We start from the raw sequence: 23,545 nt of genomic DNA on the forward strand, positions 1-23,545 counted from the left end.
AAGCATTTAGGTGAAATTGCCCACACAGTTTGTTTTAGTTTCTGAGGGTCGGGGTCTCTACTTCTTTTAGGAATGCTGAAGTGACTTTGTGAAGAAGCAGACACGATTTAATAGAAAGAACCTAATCTAAATATAATCTTTACATTTATAATCTAAAGAACCTTTTATCACAACAAAAAAACAGTTTTTTATGGAACCATTAAGCAAGAAATAGATCATCTATGGCAGTGGTTCCCAAACTTTTTCAGCGTGCGGCCCCCCTTGTGTACAGTGCATTTTTTCGCGGCCCCCCGAAAGAAAATTTATGACAGAAACAGTTTTAAAATGTAATATTTTAATTACACAAAATATATAAAATTATACCTAGTAGTGCTTTTGGTTAGTTGGCTTATTATTTTTTAGGTTTAATTACACAGAATTCATGATAAATGAATGTATTTTATAAAATGTCATAAAACTGGGGCCCCCCTGGCACCATCTTGCGGCCCCCAGTTTGAAAACCACTGATCTATGGCATTGTGAAGCACCTTTATTTTTAGGGGTTAAAGGAAAATTCCACTTAAAAAAAAAAAATGTACTCACCCCCATGTCCTCCAAAATGTTGATTTCTTCTTTGTTTAATCGAGAAGAAATTATGTTTTTGAGGAAAACATTCCAGGATTTTTCCCAATTTAATGGACTTTAAAGGACCTCAACAGTTTACAGTTTCAATGTCGTATAAAATTGCAGTTTTAATGCAGCTTTAAAGGGCCCTTAACAATCCCAAACGAGTCATAAGAGTCTTATCTAGCAATTTAAACAATAAACTGGCACAAAGATATTAATTTGTATCAATCCACACGCAACAACGTCGGAATGGTCCTCTTTTTCCACACTTATAAACACTGGGGAGGTAGTTTCACATACGTCATGCTTGACCTTTCAACGTGCTTACGCATAACCTAAGATCGCGCTGGGGCGTCACACATCTGGTGCAATACGAGAAGTTGTGGTTTTAAAGTGCTTTTTTCTTGACGATAACGACAATGGTTTTGCTAGATAAGACCCTTATAAAGTCTATTAAATTGAAAAAAATCCTGGAATGTTTTCCTCAAAAAACTTAATTTCTTCTCGATGGAACAAAGAAAGACATCAACATTTTGGATGACATGCATGGGGGTGAGTAAATTATACAGTTTTTTCTTTTAAGAAAGTGGAATATTACTTTAAGACAAAATGTTCAATGCTCCCTTATTCAACAAGAATAAGGTTGCTTTGGATAAAACCAAAATGGAAATGATCAAATATAAATGTACTAAACTAAACTAAATTGGTAAAATACAGTTTAAGCGCTGAGTAAAATTGCCAATTAACAAACAGCAGTAGAGATGAGAAACAGATCCTATGGTGGTTTTGTTTCTGTCTGTCCCGGATGAGTAATGATTATCTGCAACCATGCATAAAGTCCTTGAGCTTGAGGATAAAGATCACTCACTTTCCCTTAAACTGTGACTTTTCTAGTCCTTCTCTTTTCCTCTCTGACTTCTTTTTGTCTCCAATAACTCCCATAATGCTGTCCTCTGTATAATTTCAGAAAAAAGGTACAAAAGTTGTAACTGGGACGGTACCTTTTAAATTGGTCCTATACCTTTGAGGTACCAATATGCACCTTTTAGGTACAAAAGTGTACTTTTGAAATGTATTGCCCCGGCAAAAACTTTTTTCTGATAGTGTTGTAATATTGTCTTAAATTTACATTCACACTGTTTTATCCAAAGCGACTTAAAGGGACACTCCACTTTTTTCCGCAATAATATTACGCAGTGCCCAAAAATAGTCCCCTGCTATTGTAAGTTACCAAGGGGACTATTTTCTGGCAGTGCGTAATATCCGAGGGGCAACCTTCCGATCTCTCTGATGAAGACAATACGGAAGTGACTTAAACTGCAATTCATGGACTGGCCGCTTGAGGCTCGCTCCAAAAGGGAGTCAATTCCCATAGACTCCCATGTTAAAAATGCCCAACTTTACAGTGTTTTTGGTCTACATAGCTAATTTTGCCCTTCATGACAACTGTGAAGGGGTTCATTTTTTTATTACTCATCCGTTTAAATTATATTAAGCCTTAAACTTCTGCATAATTAAGGGCGTGGCCACGTGAGTGACGGTTGAACAGCCACTGCTGTCACTAGACTCGCGCTAGGCGGGCTTGGTTTCACCTCAGCTTCACCCATGTCCCGCCTCTTTACCCATTTTCGGTTTTCCGCGAGTGATTCGCTGTGACGCGCGGCCAAGATGGCGACGGCAGGCAACGCCTACTTTAAGCTTCAAAAACGATCTTTACAAGCCAATGGGTGACGTCACAGACACTACGTCCATATTTTTTTGCGGTCTATGGTTATATCATTACGCCTCCTGCAGCCATGGTACACCAGCAAAGTCTCTGATTATTATGCCGGAAATGAGAGTATAGTTCCTAGCCATATCTGCCTAGAAAATCGCAACTTTTAATTTTCCGTCGGTCTTAGTACACGATGTAACTACAGAAGAGTCAAATTTTAAATAGGAGAAATATCAAAACTCTTTGGTTATTTTTGAGCATGATGCTAATGGTCTAATCAGATTCAATGAATTATGCTAAGCTATGCTAAAAGTGGTACCACCAGACCAGGAGATCAGCTGGATTCCAAAAAGGTAAAAATCAAATGTTTAACTCTAGGGGAGCTGGAAAATGAGCATATTTAAAAAAAGTGGAGTGTCCCTTTAAGGTGCTCTATGAGAAATTTATATTTTTAAACTGTAAGTATGCTTTTTTACCCTTTCACCTAAATCACAGGCTAACAGTACATTAACAAACTCTTTGAATATAAGCATGTGCTGGCTGAAATCACATGTGTGTAAAACGGATAATGAGAATCTGTGTGTGGGAGAGCTCATGTAATGTAATCGTAAACTCTATTAGCACTCAGATCAGTTGTTTTAGTAACTAATGTTGCGTGTAATAGCAGAGTCAGATAATGAGCTCTGCTGATCCAATTAACACTTAGGGTCTCTATAGCATCTGCAAAAATGTCCTAAGAGACGCAGACCAACACTGCGCCGTGGCTCAAGACAAACCCGCTGCTTCCTCCTGGGTCCTGAAAGCCATTATAATTAATGGGCTTTTAATAGTTGGGCTTTATATTTCGCAACCATTTGAAGTAATAATTTAATGACTTCGCTGTTCAAATTGTGTAATGACTGTTTAAAAGAAAACATCCTTACCTTTCAACCCTAACATTTTCTATAGGGGTTACAGAGGTGTAGCTTTCTGGAATGAAATTCACATAAATACACCGTATCATGTTTCTTTCCAATTTAAGGGTTAGTCGCAGGGCTTTTGTGGTGCTAACTGAGCAAAAGCATTGACAGTGTAGGAAAGTTTTTTTTATGGTTTTATCAGACGTATATGCGTTGCCGCGGTTACACACCTGGCCCAAAGTTAACATCTAGTCTGTGCTTGTTTATGTCTGGCTAGCGACTAAACTGACCTCTGGAACTCACCTTACGTATGGAAAATAAAAATGTTTTGGTTTCCGAAAGATGAGGGGGACAGTGAGCATAGATATCGGTGTGTGCGGGTTTGGCAGTCAGGCAATAATTTAAAGATCTGTAGTGAACATTGTATACATTAATTTTACATTGTTATTGGCCACAAAATAAGTTTTTTATGTTGTTTCTGCTAAAATTGTGTATAGGCAACAAACAGTAGAGAATTGCATGTGTTCCTGTAGCTCAGCGTTACATTAGCAGTGCAAAGGTCATGAGTTCAATCCTAGAGTTCACACATACTTCTAAAATGTATAGCATAAAAGCACAGTAAGTTGCTTTGGATACAGGCATCTGCTAAATGTGTAAATGTAAATGTGTAAGGCGGCCCAGATGTGCCAGGATGGTGTTGATAAGAGGATCATGACTTTGATCTATTTCATGCCAATATCCACATCCCAGAGTTTCAAAGGTTTATTTGTGTAATGGATGATTGTTCATTCGTGATTGTGCGTTTATTATGATTCTGTGCGAATAACGTTGTTGTCTTTGTGAAGAGTCAATTGAATCAATTATTGTTGAGCACTTCTGTAAGGAACGACTACAACAGCCATCACAAACAACTGCAGAACATATGTGCCTTAACACAAACTTATGATGAAATATCACATTCATACAAACATAGTAAGAAATCGAAAGGGATCCATGCACTGACTGAAACAGACTGCATTGGCACCTGTGTTATTGCAGTAGTCTTATCTCTCAATCACACACACACACACACACACACACACACACACACACACACGCACACACACGCACACACACGCGCACACACACACAGACGTCTATAGTGTGTATTAAAGAATAGAGCAGTGCCTTGGCTGTGGCAATCGCAGGAAATTCCTGGGGATGTTTTCAATAAGACTACGAAACTCCAAGCAAATGAGAACCTGCTGAAACAGCACTTGCTCTCTCCACGCTCAGCTTACTGATAATTACACTATGATAAATATGTTTGTAAAATAAATTTTATAGTAAATAGCGTAGTAAGGCATTATTTTGTTAGGATTTTTGTGTGTGTCTGGGTGTGTGAACGGTACACTAAACAGATGTGCCATCCTGGTGTGTTACTGCTTATCAGTTGACCTGTTCTGACTGTTATGCAACTGTGCAGTCTCATAAGGTCACACTCACAAAAGAACAAAGCAAAAGAGATGAAAGACTTGAAGAAGAATGAGAATCACCACTTTGATGACAAACAGAAACTATCTAAATTATCTATTAAAACTGCCTAAATGAAGCCAGGGTTTTAATATTAGTTTAGGACATTTTTAAAAAGAGAGATTAAAAACAGACAAAAAGATAAATTGACAAATAAGAGTTGAGATTTTAAGATGAAAAAATATATATAATATATAACATTGTAAAGTTAGTTAAATTTCTTTTTTTTAAATAAGATTTTAAAGATAATAATAAGATTATCTTTTGCGCCTTAAAATAAAATAAATGCTTTTAAAGTATAGTGTGTCGCTCCAAACCTTAAAAGGATAGTTCATCCAATAATTTCATTAATGGCTCACCCCCATGTCCATGTTGTTCCAAACTCGTAAGACCTCCGTTCATCTTCGTAACACAGTTTAAGATGTTTTCTATTTAGTCCGAGAGCTTGTTGACCCTTCATTGAAAATCTATGTACGGTATACTGTCTATGTCCAGAAAGGTACTTAAAGCATCATCAAAGTAGTCCATGTGACATCAGTGGGTCAGTTAGAATGTGTTGAAGCATCGAAAATACATTTTGGTCCAAATATAATAAAAATGACGACTTCAGTATTCAGCATTGTCTTCTCTTCCGCGTCTGTTGTGAAGCGCATGCACAAGACTAAAGTCACATGACTGCAGTGACACAGATGACGTGTTATCCTCAGACATGTTTGCAAAGTTTTTTTTTAAACTTACAGCGTGCGTCTCCCTCAGACTGTAAACGAAGCCCGGGCGCACAAAAAACAGCTGGGGCGCACCAGATAACACGTCAGCCGCGTCGTACATCATCCGCGCCACTGCAGTCACGTGACTTTAGTCTCTCACATGCGCTTCACAACAGACGCGGAAGAGAAGACAATGCTGAATAAAGTTGTAATTTTTTTTATTTTTGGACCAAAATGTATTTTCGATGCTTCAACACATTCTAACTGACCCACTGATGTCACATGGACTACTTTGATGATGCTTTAAGTACCTTTCTGGACATGGACAGTATACCCTACGTAGATTTTTAATGAAGGGTCAACAAGCTCTCGGACTAAATATAAAACATCTTAAACTGTGTTCCGAAGATGAACAGAGGTCTTACGAGTTTGGAACGACATGAGGGTGAGTCATTAATGACATTATTTAAATTTTTGGGTGAACTATCCCTTTAAATATTACTATATGAATATGTTAAATATAAATAATAAATTTTATTTGCTGATTGAGGATAAGAGTATAAATACGTAGAAGCAGAGAAGTCAAGTAACGAAGTAGAAATACTTTGTTACCTTTTAAGTAGAAATTTTGCGTATCTATACTTTACTGTAGTAATTATTTTTCAGCCAACTTTTTACTTCTTCTCCTAACATTTTAAAAATAGCCTCGTTACTTAGGCTTGTTTTCATTTCGGCTTGTTATCGTAAAAAAAACTATCCTGATAAATTGTGCCTTCTGGATAGAATGAATTTGATTGTGGTTGGATGAGAAGTATAAACATATACCATTCCGACACCCTATTGGTTTGTACTGTATGGGATCCATCGCACCTGCACATGACACAAATCACGTCACACAGCAAGGAGGACATAGCCAGTGTTGGGATCGTTACTTAAAAAATACATTTTTTTTAAAGTTATTTTAGAACCACTGGCCTAGTGCATCCCAGTTAATAGTTGATATACTTCAACTTTTACAGAAGTGTTTTTAAACCCTGGTATCTATACTTCTACCTGAGTAATGAATGTAAAAACTTTTGACACCAGTGCATAAAAGTATGGTAAACGTTATAATTTCAGACCGCAACCTAGTGGTTTTACCACTCCAAAACAGAAGGGGGCAGTCATTTCATCACATAACACTGAGAGTTCTACTATAGCACTTTATTAACTAACCAATTTCTACAACAGATTTTCCTGCTATATATTATGCATTACTAAGGTGAACTTAACCGAAGGTCAGGGCATTGGTATAGTGCAAGTGCATATGCGTATGATTTCCCAAGAGAGCTTCATAGCCGGTGCCATTAGACTTCCTGTAGAAAAACATGCTTTGGATTATCAAAAAAGAAAGGTGACGGCCATAGAACAAAGATGGATGGTCTGTTCAAACCACTTTACCAGCACAGCATGTACTATATTGTAGTCACCCCCAGAAAGCCTCAAGGAACATTATGGTAACTGTAGAACCCTCCGAGTCCTGGTTTTTAGCTCCTAATGTCACTAGCTCTGACCCGTTTCCTTGTGAAATGGTCCAAGGTAAACGCAGCGTAACTGTGAGTAACTCAAACAAGAGCTTTAAACAAACCCATTTTGAGATGGACCTTAACACCAAAGAAGCTTCAGTCTCCCTGCTATGGTTGTATCGGTACATAAAGAGCCTAGCTGGGTCATATTTACACAATTTTTATTTGCCGCAGTCATTACTGTTAACTGTGCTCCCTGTAGTCATCCCTGTAGTCGTAACAGACATTAGTGCACACAAATATAAACACATACACCGCAGCTATCCCCAAGGTCCAGATGCAGAGCTTAGAAAACATTAGTGGTATTTACCTGGAATGGCAATGGAAACAAACAGCTCACTTTAATGTGCATGTAAACTGCCAGTGACTGCGTGTCACAACCTCTGATTTTTGGCCACCTGTTATTTTTAAACTACAATTTTGCTTTCAGAGACTTATTTCTCTCTTAATTTCAGTATTCTGTAAATATATCCAGTGTTGAGGTGTTGTATCGACCTGACAGTGGGTTTGAACCAAGGGAGTACACACACAAAAATCAAATAAAATGTGTACACTGTAATGTGCATTCAGACCAGCCGCGGTAGAGGCGGCAAAAACACTCTATTCGCGCGTAGTTGGATGCTTGAACATTTGAGTTTACTCACTTCATTCGCGCGTGAATTTGTAGTCATTCGAGACATTCACGCGGAAATTCGCGTCATGGGAGGGGCTTCTGCGACTCTGCTGAGACTCCGCTCGCTTCCTGTAATCACGTCACTACTACAGCAAGGTCCTGACTGGTTAACGTGGCGCGGAAATCCGCCGAAGTTCAGATTTTTCAACTCGCGCATTTCCAGCGGCAATGCTCAAAAACGCTCTATTCGGTTGTAGTTGGACGCTTGAACATTTGAGTTTACTCGGTTCATTCGCACGTGAAATTGTAGTAATTCGAGACATTCACGCAGAAATTCACGTCATGGGAGGGGCTTCTGCGACTCCGCTGAGACTCCGCTGAGACTCCACTCACTTCCTGTAATCACATCACTACTACAGCAAGGTCCTGATTGGTTAACGTGGCGCGAAAATGCGCCGAAGTTCAGATTTTTCAACTCACGCATTTCCCGCAGCAACATTCAGATCGCGCGTACCACACCGCTGGATGCCTAATCTGGTCTGTCTAATTGACTTTACAAGTAAATCACTCGCGCTTGTCGCCTCTTCCGCATCTGGTGTGAACCCTGCATAAGTCACTTTGGATAAAAGCGTCTGCCAAATGCATGAATGTAAATGTAATTAAGTTTTTGTAGCGCAAATCAGATTCATCCGTGTAGAGTAGCGGGACTGCAGTTTTAAGTTTCAAACAGAGATGGCGATAGAGAGGCAAACGTTATGGATTGCAGCTTTAAATAGTGAAATTAAATGAATTGGAAAAAGAGTTCTCAGCCATACTGTGTAAGCATACAAACCCACACACAGGTGCACACAGAGCAGCAATGAAAGGGATGTGTGTTTCTCAGCAGCAAAAACTTTTGAGGGCCATTTGGTTTAACCACCATCTGGAGGAATGTGTGTGTAGGTGGACTAATCCCTTGTCAATGTCACCTAACCTCCTCTTCGTGTTGTCAACCAGCATGTTTTCTCAGATGATGGTGTTTGCACGTGTCTGTGATGGTTTTGAGGTCATGTGACTCACCGGCTCCGAAAGCAAAGAAGAAGCTCTGTGTGGGGCTTCTCTGCAGTAGGGCGGAGACGCGTCGTGCCATTCGCTCATTGCGTTTGTAAATGAGCTCCTGACGCAGGTAACTGTCAATCTGCTGTGCCGTCAAGCGCTCGTGAGCTGGCAGGGAACTGTTGATGAAATGTGGCAGCTGAGAGAGAGAGAGAGAGAGAGAGAGAGGTTACTAAAGGGCTGGCATGCACCTGATTCTGTATGTAAGCAAGAAACTGGGTGGCAAGACTTTTAAATAAAGACATTTATACATTCAAACAAGTGCTGTTTAATAAGCTACAGCTATAACTGGCTGGGTCTGTTAATGCATTTAGCTTTACAGATATAACAAAACAGATATGAAGAAACAGACCTGAAGGAAAAAATTGAAGATAACAGAAAACTGACTGTATAAAAAAGGCATAGATACCAAATGCATTAATGTAAATGATAGAAAATTAGATAAATTATTCAATTTTGTCTTAGGGGCTATTACAAGAATAAAACATTACATTGTGATTGTGTGATGTTGATCAGTACTCAGTGTGGTCCATGGAGATCTGTTTTCAGACCTTTTGGCAACGCTACATATACATTTTGGATCATAACAGCGCATTAGGGTAATATATATATAGTAATGGTGTGCAATTATGACCCTATAGCTCTAACTGATGAAAACGACACTTCCCATGTCCTGTCCAGCTATACAAAGTCCAGAGATCATTATACTGGATAATAGTACAGGGACAGAGGAAGAGAAAGAGACTTAAAAGGGAAACAAGCAAGGTGGCGTCTTGTTAGAATCCAGAGCTCAGAAAATCTAAATTGTGTGTGTGTGTGTGTGTGTGTGTGTGTGTGTGTGTGTGTGTGTGTGTGTGTGTGTGTGTGTGTGTGTGTGTGTGTGTGTTTATCTGAGAGATTCCTAAAGTGCAAACTAAAGTGCAGCAGAGCTGAAAGTCAAACCTTTGGCTCCATTGTTTGTGTGTTCTGACAGATGAACTGCTTTAACTTATGGGAGCATCCAAACTGTTTTTACGGTTTTTAACCGAATTACAGTTTCAAAAACATGCTCACTGCACAAACTCTAGGTGTTGGTTGAGCTATTGGACAGGTTGGGATCCTCTAACATTGTTAGCAGTAAGAATTAGAATAAATATTTACAAAAGTGCAAGTTTCCAAACTTATTAGGTATTTGTATTTATGTTTGGAGGTCTGCGTCAGGGCATGGAAATCAAGAGTCGGAAAGCAGTGAAAATAAGAGCTTACAGATATCTTATCATACAGTAGAGCCATTAGCTGCCCTGTGTCTGACCTTTGCAGGAAATATGGAAGAACAGAGAGAAATTCCTCCCCTTACTGATCCTTCACATATTTCCCTTATTTCTCTCTCTCTCTCTCTCTCTTTCTCTCTCTCTCTCTCTCTCTCTCTCTCTCTCTCTCTCTGTGTGTGTGTGTGTGTGTGTGTGTGGTTTTAGTGAAGTGGAGAATTGTGGGCCATCGATCAGAAGGAAGCTGCTGCTGCACAAATTTTAAGCTCATAATGACTTCAATACATCACATGCACACACACAAATTCTCGCATATTAAGTAATTTGATGCATAAGAATGGGACCAGATGCAAAGCTTCATTAATGCATTTGTAGTTGTCTGTGGGTTTTTATGAGTGGTCGGAAAGTATAGAATAGTAAATCCTACACTAGTTATTAAAGTTATTTCAACCCAACGTTGGTTCCTGTTGGGTTGTAATTTAACCTTGTTTTAACTCATTGTTAGGTCACATCTAAAAAATGTCTTAGTTTATTCGTCCTTTTTTGACCCAATGCTGAGTTGAAAGTTGTTTTAACCCATGGTTGAATAAAATACAAATCCAGACGTTGGTTTAAATGAAACTATGATGGATTGTTTGAACCCATGATTGAGTCAGTTATGGACATTTTCTAGGTTAATTTAATCCAACGGTACGGTTTATCCATACACGACCATGGGTTAAAACAACACAGCATTTACATTGTGGGGACCAGCAACGGACCACTTGAGAAAAAGCTTAAAGGAACACTAATTTTTTTTTTTTAATATTCTAATTTTACAGCTCCCCTAGAGTTAAACATTTGATTTTTACCATTTTGAAGTCCATTCAGCCGATCTCCGGGTCTGGCGCTAGCACTTTTAGCATAGCTTAGCATTGAATCTGATTAGACCATTAGCATCACACTCAAAAATAACCAAAGAGTTTTGATATTTTTCCTATTTAAAACTTGACTCTTCTGTAGTTACATTGTGTACTACACTCTAAAAAACAAACGGTGCTATATAGCACCAAAACAGTTGCTTTGGATCGTAACGATAGAAGAACCATTTTTAGTGCCATATAGCACCGGTGAAGAACCAGTGAAGCACCAGTGAAGCACCTGTGTAGAACCATATAGTGCTATGTAGAACCATATGTGGTGCTATATGGCCCCTATATGGTTCTACACTGGTGCTTCACTGGTGCTTCACCGGTGCTATATGGCACTAAAATGGTTCTTCTATCGTTACGATCCAAAGCAATTGTTTTGGTGCTATATAGCACCGTTTGTTTTTTTAGAGTGTAAGCCTGACAGAAAATTAAAAGTTGCATTTTTCTAGGCAGATATGGTTAGGAACTATACTCTCATTCTGGCGTAATAATCAAGGACTTTGCTGCTGTAATATGGCTGCAGGAGGTCCAATGATATTACGCAGCGCCCGAAAATAGTCCCCTTGGTTACTTTCAATAGCAGGGGACTATTTTCGGGCAGTGCGTAATATCATTGGGCCTCCTGCAGCCATATGACAGCAGCAAAGTCCTTGATTATTACGCCAGAATGAGAGTATATTTCCAAGCCATATCTGCCTAGAAATCGCAACTTTTTTTCCCGTCTGTCTTAGTACACGATGTAACTACAGAAGAGTCAAGTTTTAAAAAAAAAAAAAATATCAAAACTCTTTGGTTATTTTTGAGTGTGATGCTAATGGTCTAATCAGATTCAATGCTAAGCTATGCTAAAAGTGGTAACCCCCAGACCCGGAGATCGGCTGAATGGACTTCAAAATGGTAAAAATCAAATGGTTAACTCTAGGGGAGCTGGAAAATGAGCATATTTAAAAAAAAGTGGAATGTCCCTTTAAAAAACATTTATATTTAGGTATTTAGCAGATGCTTTTATTACAAAAGTAAGGAAACATACTAAATTTCCTAATGAAAATGCAAAAGTGTTTCTGTGAGGGTTAGGTTCAGAAGATGGGACATAATGATTAGCTCAATATTACAACAACGGTGTAAGTACAGGTACTTGGATAAATGTTAAAAAAAATTCCACAAAGTGAAGGGAAACACACTAAAATATTATTACCTTGAAGTGATCCTCAATTTTTTAAATGCTAAATCACGTTTTGCTTTAAATTTAATTGATGCACAGTAGACGTTTAATTACCGTTTATGAAAATTATCCTTTTATAAATGTATGCTGCATACTGATCAGGATAAAGATACTCACTAGTATACAGTCTAAGGTGTGGCTGTACCTGTGATGTATCATGGTTTAAGATGATGGAGTTGAGGTCTCCACAGTTGTAGTGTGTGATGAGGTCCTCAGTGGTAAAGGAGTCCTGCAGAATGCCTGCACGCAAACTCTCATGCTGAAGTAGAGTCTGGTTTAGAGCAAACAGCACCTGCAGAAAAAAAATGCACAAACTTAGTCATTTTCTCTTCTACACACACTATGATGATGTCACATTGAATACAAATATGTAACATGTTACATACAAACACACACTTTATTTATTCACACCCTATAAACATAGTCCGTGGATGGGAATTTTTCCTTCAGGACTGGCCAAATATTACACCAACATAAGGGCAGACATACCGTAAATATGCTGCATAAAATGGCCAGTTTCCAAAGAAGAGGGAGAGTGATTGCGTGAAAGACAAAAAAGACAGGGAGTGCGCCTTTAAAACGACTCCATCTCCAGGGTCCAAAGGTCGTAAATTTACAGCCCCCATTAAAATAAAAAATAAACCCACTTTAGAGAGGATTTATGGTGTGCAACAGCCACAGACCACAGCGACACTGCAGCTGCAGTCCCCAAACTCTTAGACTTCAAAGTCCCGCCCACTCCACTTTCACGCCACTCCTGACTGGCTGAATAGCCCAGCTCTGGTTGTCAATCACAGTTAAGCGTTTTGACAGAAGAGGCCGTTGGAAATGGGAGGAGGGTACGTTTTTCTGTTATTTAGCGATGGAAAGGCAGATTAAATTTCACACCATCATGCATTCGCTGGTTGACACACCGGTACCAGATCATGTGTGGTCAGTTGATTTGTGTACTCAATTACACCCCTCTATTCTGGTTGGGACCTGCCATGCTAATTGCCTTTGAGATTTACAGAGAGAGTGTGTTTGTGAGTGCGTGTGACAGAAATACAGTAATGAAAATGGCTTATGAGAGCAGTGATGCTGACTGATTTATATACTAGCTTAAAGTCTACAGAAGATTTAGCACTTGCATCACAAAGAATGGCTCAAATGAAAGTTTGTCCTTTTCTCTTTAATGCTGGGAAAGCTGAGCACAGGTCACAATGTACTGTGACTTTGGTCTGTACTGCATAATAACTTTACTACACTTTAAAGGTGCATTGTGTACTTTTAAGAAGGATCTCTTGACAGAAATCTAATAAAATATAAATAACTATATTATTAGTGGTGTATAAAGACCTTACATAATGAACTGTATTATTTTTATTACTTTAGAATGAGCTATTTTTATCTACATACAGTACACCATATGTCCCAACGTATTTCATGCTGCCATGTTTCTATAGTAGCCCTAAATGGACAAACTATTCTACAGAGCACATTTTGTTACTAGTATGTTGTCTTATGCTTTGTGTACACCTAAAGACTTTGAAAAGATTTAGAAAATACTTTATAAGATTATCAGCTCACATCTAAAGACTTGGGTTCACAGTTTTTAGTCTCAGACTAAAGATTTTACAAACACTGAATCTTGTAGTGACACTATTTACATGACTACAACAAGATTATTTTAGCTTTTTATCATCATGCTCAGCAGTAATTTAACAAAAATGTATGCACGTGTCCATTGTGCTTTCACACCAGCTGCGTTTTCAGCGCATACTGTGCAGTTTACAGTTTTTCTCAGTCGCTTTGGTACAATTCTCAGATCAGAATTGAAATTCTCAAAAGTACTTGTTCATTTCTCACATCATTGTGTCACTTGTGCACATCAAAAAAGCAGTTTCTTATTTCTTTGAACAAGTTGCAAATGCTTTGGTACATCCATGCAAATGATTATGTACAATTCTCTGCTTTTTCCTACATTATCGATTGCTTATGTCATGTTGATCAAAATGTATTATAATGGGTCTCTGTTGAATAGTCTTACCCCCCACAACATTTAGGCATCAGTTCATAGTACAAGTCTTTACATGCAAAATTATTGAACAAGTTATCATAATACAGTTCTCATAATTGTGCTGGTCAAACATATTTTTTTTATAAATTTCTATTAGAAGTTTTTTCTAAATCTGTCCTGACTTGGTAAATTGCTCCCAGGTGAATCTTGACTTTCTCTAACAGACAGAAACGTCCCCAGCAAGCAAAAACTGAGATGTTGAAATGACGGCTAATTATAGACCCAATAAAGTCCAGCTATGAGTAACCCACTTCTACCCTAAATAACCTTGAATTTGGTTACATGCCATTTTTGCCCAAATAACTTGAAGATGTATCCCAGCAAGCAAAAACCAAGACGTTGAAATGACGGCTAACATAGACCCTATATAGTCCAGCTATGAGTAACCCGCTTTTACCCTAAATAGCTTTGAATTTGGTTACATGCCATTTTTGCCCAAATAACTTGAAGATGTATCCCAGCAAGCAAAAACCAAGACGTTGAAATGACGGCTAACATAGACCCTATATAGTCCAGCTATGAGTAACCCGCTTTTACCCTAAATAGCTTTGAATTTGGTTACATGCCATTTTTGCCAAAATAACTTGAAGATGTATGATATTCCAACATGTAGGCAAAGTCAACAGGTGTTCAAGGTGTTTGCTTTCATTTGTTTTAAACTTATACGTATCGTCTATTCTTGGGCTATGGTAGACGTCTATTAGATTTTCACTGACAGCCCAAATTTAGCCTGGTTTTAGCCCAAATTGCTTGCAGGGATGATATTCCAACAGGTGTTTCAGGTGTTTGCTTTCATTTCTTTTACATGATCTAAAAGTATTTGTATTGTCTATTTTTTTGGCTATGGTTAGATGTCTATTAGACTTTCACTGGCAGCCCAAATTTAGCCTTGTTAGCCAAACATGCTTGCTGGGTCAGGAGGTATAGGAAGGACTTCAGCACTGCATGTACAGTTTTCCCTAAAGATATTGTTCAATGTTCACATTTCTACTTTTTTTCTTTGTGCTATGCAAAACCTCTTCAAGACGGTTTTTGACGGTCAGTGTAATTTATATAGCTGTGATTTGTTTAACGCACATTGTTTTCGTGCTGTTCTGGTCCGTGTAATGACAGATAAAGACACAATACACAATTATAGACATAAAAAGCCCTTGGCACATTATTAAATCTGTTTCTCTTACGTTTTAAGATAAAATAAAAAAAATCACCCAGTGATTGACAGCATGAAGTAGTCGATCTTGTTTCCCGTCAAACGTTTGTAGCATAAGATTTAGATTTATTGATGTACGTTATGTGTTTCATTGAACAGTATTAAGTTATATGAGGACTCATTTGCTGGGCAGAGAGTGAATGACAGCGCAGTCTTCTGATGTTTTTAAATATTTCATTGCTTTCTTTTACATTGCTCAAAGTCATGACTGTTTGAAACACACATTTATGACATTTATGGCGTCACATGTATGACCGCACGCGTGCGGTGTACGTGCTTGTGCTTTAACTTGTTAACATGGGCGCCGAAAAAAACACGCGCCGCTTACGCGTTGCTCACGCTTGCGGTGTGAAGAATGTAAGCACATACCAGAAAACATTAGCACGTTATGCCATTCAATAGAGTGGTAGAGTTAGCATGTTAACACATACAGGCAATATCGCTCCACTTTTTTTCTTTTTCCACTCTGTCGTGGTATGAATGGCAGTTTACATCAAAAAGACACGGCTGCTCTGCCCACCGCTCGACAAGGCGCTCCTCTTTATCCACGGTCCATTTTCGCCTACTTCGCGCTCGTTGTGTTTCCACGTCCGTCGATATGTTTCTTTGTTGTGACTGATGGCTTCCTGTTTCCGGAGAACGAGTTTATTGGTTGTTGATTGTTTTACGTCATGAGACTACGCTGGGACTTGCGATAATATCAAACATGTTTGATATGAAAGACTAAAGAAAGACTGGCATAAATCGGGTCGCTGACTGCAGATTATCACCTCACAGTTAACGATCGAGACTACGGGAGCGCGCCGAGACTCCAGTTAGATTCCTAAAGACTGCCGGTCTTTAGTCTGGGACTGTGAAAATCCTTTGGTGTACGCTAGGCATTAGATGATGACATGTTTGTCCTGTGGCAGCTACCATAGATTCTCAATTGGAAAGTGAGGGGTGAGCTGTGAACTGAGCCGTTGGTGCAATTCAACTCTAGAAGCCGCTAAAAATCTCACAGTGGACCTTTAAAATTAATCATTTTAGGGCAAGTACTCAATTAAATTTCTTGTCAATTAATAGAAAACGCTATCCGGCCAATGACAAATTGACAGGGAAGCCAAACGCTTCCCTACTGTAAACCTGATGAGCTTTTACAGTAATCTATAATTCTGCTATTATCCACTAGATAGCGCTCTTACCCAGCTTATAAACACTGAAGCATCAAAAAATTTAAAAACATAAATGTGTATGTTTTGATAATCATTCAGAATCTGATCTCTAACAAAAGTACTTTGTTGCGCTTTTTGCTCAAAATGTGGTATTTTTGAAGAAACCTAACCATATTTAAGAGGTGATAAAAAAGAATAAAAGAATATAGGATTAAATGTTTTTTTGTTTATTTGTTTGTTTAAAAGCAGAAGGTCTGTTCTTTCATTTGATATATTGTATGTTTACATATTTATAGAAGAAAAATTTCTGGATGGCATTTTGTGAAACCTTTCTAAAATTCACATGTGATCATGTGAATCAATTATATTTATAGCCTATTAACTCTTTCCCCGCCAGCGCTTTTTAAAAGGTCGGCGGGCAACTAGGGCTTTGTCTCATGGCAATTGTTTGACCTCATCGTGATGATTTCAGATCACCGCAATGATTGCACATGTCTTTAAAAAACACAAGGGGGAGCTGCAGAGCCTGTATAAACGAGACAGTATCAGATGGCGCTTCTTAACTGACAGTGCAACGCGATCCATTGCAAAGTCATTCAATACAGTAGAATAAACAGCATTTAAACAAATGCTGCAAAACTTTGATAAGCAGTACGAACTGCCAGGTAAAACATACATTTCCAAAACAGGAATTTCAAATTTAGGAAAGTGAAGGAAACTATTCTTCAGGATCTGTAAGTAATAGATTTTTTTCGAGCCACTACAGACATAAAACAAAAAAAATAATTTAAATAATCACAACAATGTGTGAAAATTATTTCATGAACAAACAAAAAATGTATGAGAATTAAATGTCAAAGCATTAAAACAGGCAATTAATCGTCATAATTTATTAGGCAAATAACCGTCAGCCAAATTTCATATTCGTGACAGCCCTACGGGCAACTTAAAAAAAAAAATGCTGGCAGGGAAAGAGTTAATAAGCTCTAAATATAATTTATTCACATAACATGACATTGTGATATAAAACAACTGCGGATCATTAAGTATACTGTTCTCTTAAATGGCTTGTTAACTTCTGACATTGTATAACTGATTTGAAACATGTTTTATACAAATACAATGAAATGAGTGAAGTAGCTCCTTCTTAAAACACAGAGATTGGCTCTGGACACATTGTTTAAAATATGCGGCATAGTAATATTTTCATTTGTTGGGGAGGGCAAGTAAAAATGTAAACCACTGGCCTTATCCTTAGCCCTGTATTGTTCACTTAATTCAACTAAAAATGATGTCTCAAATGTTATAAAAACATTGTTACTCGACTACCAAAATAACCTATTGCAACCCTAAAATGTAAACGCTTACATGTTGTGGCATACAGTGTTTGGCACAAATGATCCAACATATTTAGCCTTCATGCTAATGCGGGAGTTTGAGTTTGTATCCCTTTGCTCAGTTCCCTTTTTTATTTTTGCGTCCTGTCAATGAAACAAGAAAAAGTAAAGCATGAAATGAAATAAAGAAAAGCCTATTAAGTCTTTTCCAATTGCATGTGTAATGTCAGTGTGTGTGTTTATATGGAGGATCATATTTAATCTATTTAAACGATCCATTTTCAGCCCAATGCTCTGCAGACCTCTGTCCCCCTGCCAGTGCGATAATCCCAAAATGGGCTGTGATCAATCCAGCACCAGAACAGCACAAATGCTCTCCATCTATTTCACTTCAAATCCAGCCAGCACTCCGCATGTGCTCTGAGCCGACCCCCTGTTGGCCTTGTAATCGCTGGCCGTTTATTTCGATATTGCGTGTGTTGTTTTATTGTCTCTGTTTTTACGTTGCCACGTCATGCCGGGGTGTTGCCCTCCCGAGCAGATGTGCTCTGGCTCCGTGTACCGTGGTATGTGCTCACCCTTGGGAGCTTTTTAGCGATGCCAGCTGCGACGGGGGCCGTGGCACAATTAAATTAGCGGAAGGTGCTGGTGTCTATCCCATCTATTCCAAAAACAAGGGGTTCCCTTAACCTTAAACGCATTCCACACGAGAAACGGAGATAAAAGGATGGCTGGGATATGATGGATAGAGGGATTAAAGTGTGGGATGGAGAGGATGAGATGAGAGTGAGCCAGGAAAGAGAATTAGATCATTCTGCTCTCCATTTCTTTTCATTTGATGGACGGAGTGCGAGAGTGCACAGATAATATGGCCCGATGTTTCATATGTATGTGTGTGTGTGTTTTTATTTGAAATGAAGGATGGCAAAAGTGTGTAGGAACAAATCATGTGCTGAAGTGTGAACAGCCTTTAGCATTCATTGTGCTAAACAAAAGCATATTTCCTCATCTCTCTCTCGCTTTTCATTTTCGGTAACAGTGATTTCACAGGATGTAAGGTGTGCGATCTACCCAGATGGACTCTATGTGTCTCCCAATTAAACACAGAAAACCCTCGGCACACAACAAAGCTTGGAGAAGCCGTCCGCTTCTGGAATGTCTAACCATCTCCCAAGCATTGCATTCCAAAATTTCATTAGCGGCTGGAGAGAATAAACAGAAAAAGACCAAGCTAGGAAAGGAAACCAAAAAACAAGAGTACATTAACTCTCAAGTAAGTTCCCAAGTAAGGAAAGAAAAAAAATACTTGATTTTATTAACACATGTGAGCATGGAAGCAATTGAACTTTTGTTTGTTTACGTAATGTTACTGTTGCAGATTTGCTGGTTCGACGCGATCAACGTGCAGCATGTGGCATCATTTCTCTCACACCTTTATTTGAACTTTCCCATTCGTTAGACTCTCCAACGTTAAAACTCAATGGTCATCTTTGTTTATGGAAAGTAAGGAAGTGTAAATGAGGCAGATGACAGGAAAGCAGAAAACAGAAAACAGAGAGAGAGGTAAAAATGAGGTGAAGAACGGAGGGATAGAAGGAGAGGAGATGGCAAAACAAATAATAGCTGGCTGCATCCACATGTGCTCCACAGCTGGTTGTGATTTAGTCGCTTTTAGAATGGTCAGAGGCATTATGGGAAAAGTGCAGATGGGCACAGGTGCAGTTGGTGGGCAGCGCGAGCCAAAATCTGCCTCGGAGTATCCAGTAAGAGAAGAAAACTATAGTCGACAGCAGCTGAGCACTTTCTATGGATGACACTTGATCGTTAATAGACTATTATTAGAGTTTGCCATTGCTTTCTTGTTACTCTGGACTGCACCCTACCTGCGATAGAGCACATTTTGTTCATTTGCTTTACTCAGACAATATTGCAATAATCATGGTAATAATGTTTTTTAGTAATCCTCCAGTACAGAACATGCTGTACGCAGAGAGAAAGATATTTGAAATCACGAGGTTTTAATGGTTGTTTGACTTTCATCTGCACTATTTATTATTTTCATTCACTTATTTCTCTTATTTCCTGTATTCTTTATTCTGCACACCATCTGATGCAAGAAAAATAGCATCTAAAAGATTCTTAATAAAAAAGTCTTATAAAAGGATCTCTTAAAGGTGCCATAGAATGTTAAACTGTATTTACCTAGGCATAGATGAATAATAGCCTCAAACACGATGGTTTCCTCTTTCTTATGTAAATCTTGTGGATGCAAAAGACAGGCCAAAGTTTGTGAAAAGCTTTTTTGAAGCTTAAAGTTTGCGGTGTCTGTCGCCGAAATCTTGGCTGTGCGTCACCGCGCATCACTCGCGGATAACCGAAAATGGGTTAAGAGATGGGACGTAGGTGAAGCTAAGGTGGCTGGTTGCTGAAACCATGCCCGCCTAGCTCAATTCTAATGACAGCAGTGGCAGTTCACCCGTCACTCAAGTGGCCACGCCCATAACTATGCAGAACTTAAGGCTTAATATTTTTATCCAGATAATTTACTCACCACCATGTCATCCAAAATGTTGATGTCTTTCTTTGTTCGGTCGAGAAGAAATTATGTTTTTTGAGGAAAACATTCCAGGATTTTTTTCATTTTAATGGACTTTAATGGACCACAACACTTAATAGTTTTAATGCAGTTTAAAATTGCCGTTTCAAAGGACTCTAAACGATCCCAATCAAGGCATAAGGGTCTTATCTAGCGAAACAATTGTCATTTTTTGTAAGAAAAAAAAATTCACTTTTAAACCACAAATTCTCATCTTCCTCACGTAATACGTCATCGCGTCAAGAGGTCACGGATGACGTATGCGAAACTACACCCCAGTGTTTACAAGTGTGGAGAAAGATGACTGTTCTATTGTTGTTGTATGTGGAATGATACTAATTAATGTCTTTGTGTCAGTTTTTTGTTTAAAATAGTCCGCAAATATGCGTTTCATGTATGTAGCATGTGACCTTTCGACGTCATTACGCAATTACGTGAGGTCGCGCATGCTCGTCACACAGCCAGAGGAAGAAGAGAAGTTCTGTTTTAAAAGTGCATATTTTTTATTTAACTTGCCAAAAATGCCATCGTTTCGCTAGATAAGACCCTTAAGCCTCGTTTGGGATCGTTTAGAGTCCGTTGAAACTGCAATTTTAAACTGCATTAAAACTGGGGTCCAATAAAGTCCATTTAAATGGGACAAATCCTGGAATGTTTCCTCAAAAACATAATTTCTTCTCGACTGAACAAAGAAAGACATCAACAGTTTGTATGACATGGTGGTGAGTAAATTATCTGGATTTATTTTTAAAGAAAATGGACTAATCCTTTAATAAAGTCACATACCTTCTATGTAGATATCAAAGAACAATTTAACATTTTGTACCACAGCATTCTTTGACACTTTAACATCTTCAGCTTTCTGCAATTTCTATATTTTGTAATCCAGAATTTTTTTGTGTTTGGGTTTTACATTTAAGGGTAATATACTTTGTATAAATATACTTTTTTTTAACAAATATTCAGTGGAAATAGGGTGTGTATGAAGATCTCACAACAAAATATGGCATTTGTCCAGCCCATTTCATACACAGATTACAGAAAATACACAGAAAATGTGTCCAGAATTTGTCAGGGATCGTTTAATTTTATTTTATTCACACTGCCAGTGATCTTTTGGAACCTGTGCGTGTGTTCACACACATCCAGTTAAGATCCCGTAAAGACACATGATGTGACATGTACTGTAATATAATGTCATTTACACTTATGGACTTTATCCGAAGCATCTTAAGTTTGCTTATGATCTGTGATTTGTCTTTCAACAAACCATGCACGTGCATGTTTTTCGGATTAGATCATAAACTAGCTCATAGCGTCAATGTAAACTCCTTGAGCCCAACACAAATTTCCCCTAAAGTGTATTTGAATTTCAATTCCTCAAAATATCTTCAGTTGTGTTCATCAGAACAAAGAAATATATACAGGTTTGTAACAACATGATAGTTAGTAATGATGATTTTTTACTTAATTTATTTATTTTCCTGGGGGTGCCTGAGTTACCGTCAAGAAACGTTTGTGGCACATTGGTCCAGCTTAGTACGTTTCTCTACTGCCTGCCCTGCCAGATAAATCTCTTTATCTGTTAGTTTAATCTCTTCATCCAGTCAGTCACTCAGTCTCAAAGGCCACTGCAGTGTCTGTTTAATAAGATCCTGAGGAGAGTTTCCCATGTTATTTTCTCTCACCCCCCCTCCCCTCCCCTTCACTTTTACACTTGTCCAAAAACAAACTCTGCCATTTGACTTGGCAGCACCAGTAGAGAAATCTTTAACAATTCTTTCCCTTTAAACAAAAGGGAAAACAAGACCAAAATAGAGGAAAATAATCAACTGTGGCTCTGGGTTCCAGCTGCTTCTGTGCTATGAAGAGTTACAGGAGAAAAAAGGAAAACTCTCGAGCCGGTCGCTAGGGGCTGAGGGAGAGAAGGAATGAAGGGATGAATAAACAGAAGAGGAGGAGAAAGCATTGTTGGGTGGGGTCAGAGGTCAAACAAAACTCAGCACCCTGAAAGCCAGCATCTCTGTCCAAACACCATGGTTAAGATGAGCTGAGCTGCATGGGGCTTCGGCACTTTTATTAAACTTTGTGTGTGTGTTTGGGGAAGGGGGGTTCTGTTTTTCTTCTGGTGAATTCTGTGTAACTATTAACTTGAGTGTATACATTATATTCACAGACATGCAATGGAAAAAAACACGTTTGGCTTCCCAATAAACCTTTAATTGAAAGGTTCTTGAAAATAACATTTCTTTTTTCTTTTATAGTCCGTTCGTAACCTTCATCGACTACAAAGTGCAATAGTGATTCTGTGGATGATAAAGAACGCTTTTAATAACCTTTATTTTTTTTGGTAAGTGAAAGCTTAATCAAATTTGCAGTGATATTTGCCAAAAAGAGCCGAAGGAAATGTACAACTCAATGATAAGAAATCATTTTGTTCTTTACACAAAAAGATCTCTATGCATTTTTGTGAGGGTTGCGCATAGAAATTAACCTTATCTCGGCAGAAGTCAATGGAAAGTCCCTGGCATGATAGAAAAACAAACGTGTGTGTTTGTGTACAGCATTGATCCTTTCACATTCTGAAGATAGTGACCCCTCCCACTGGGAAAGATAACAGACTCCCATTGCTCAGAGTTTATCAGACCCTGAGACGTCTGATAGCATCTTAACCATATGATGCTCATTCCAGTGTTGAGATGAAGAGAGAAAGAAAGTTCTTCCAAGTTCTTTCTTATCTCCGGGACCGGCTTTCGTTCGTTTAATGCCCTCCGACAGCGTAATTCTCCCAGAATGATTTGTATTTTTCACAAATTCTTGCTGGAGGCTGTGCTGAAACCTGAGCGTAGCCCATACGTTTAATATAAAGATAAATGCACAGAGTAATGGGAAAAAAGTCCAGGGTCCTACCGCTGTTGTTCATTCATTCGGGCAAACCTGTGTGTGTGTGTGTGTGTGTGTGTGTGTGTGCGTGTGTGCGTGTGTGCGTGTGTGAGAGAGAGAGAGAATTAGAAGCAGGCAGAGTTACAGACTCTGGGGACTCCGTGTCATGTTCTTCTGCTTACAGTCACAGATCAGATCTGGAACACAGCTGGGCC

The 23,545-nt window shown here is 38.6% G+C and overlaps 1 protein-coding gene across 1 annotated transcript in view; it reads right to left on the bottom strand.

Annotated features, from left to right (window-relative positions):
- Positions 1-23,545, bottom strand: part of trabd2b (TraB domain containing 2B) — an 88,750-nt gene that overhangs the window by 11,786 nt on the left and 53,419 nt on the right. Inside the window, exons 3-4 of the mRNA XM_065246768.1 lie at positions 12,237-12,383; positions 8,676-8,850 (exon numbers count right to left, since the gene is read on the bottom strand). Of these exons, the coding sequence (XP_065102840.1) occupies positions 8,676-8,850; positions 12,237-12,383 (322 nt within the window). The remainder of the gene's footprint in view (positions 1-8,675; positions 8,851-12,236; positions 12,384-23,545) is intronic.

This window comes from Paramisgurnus dabryanus, chromosome 11, assembly GCF_030506205.2.
Source record: "Paramisgurnus dabryanus chromosome 11, PD_genome_1.1, whole genome shotgun sequence".
NCBI lineage: Eukaryota > Metazoa > Chordata > Actinopteri > Cypriniformes > Cobitidae > Paramisgurnus > Paramisgurnus dabryanus.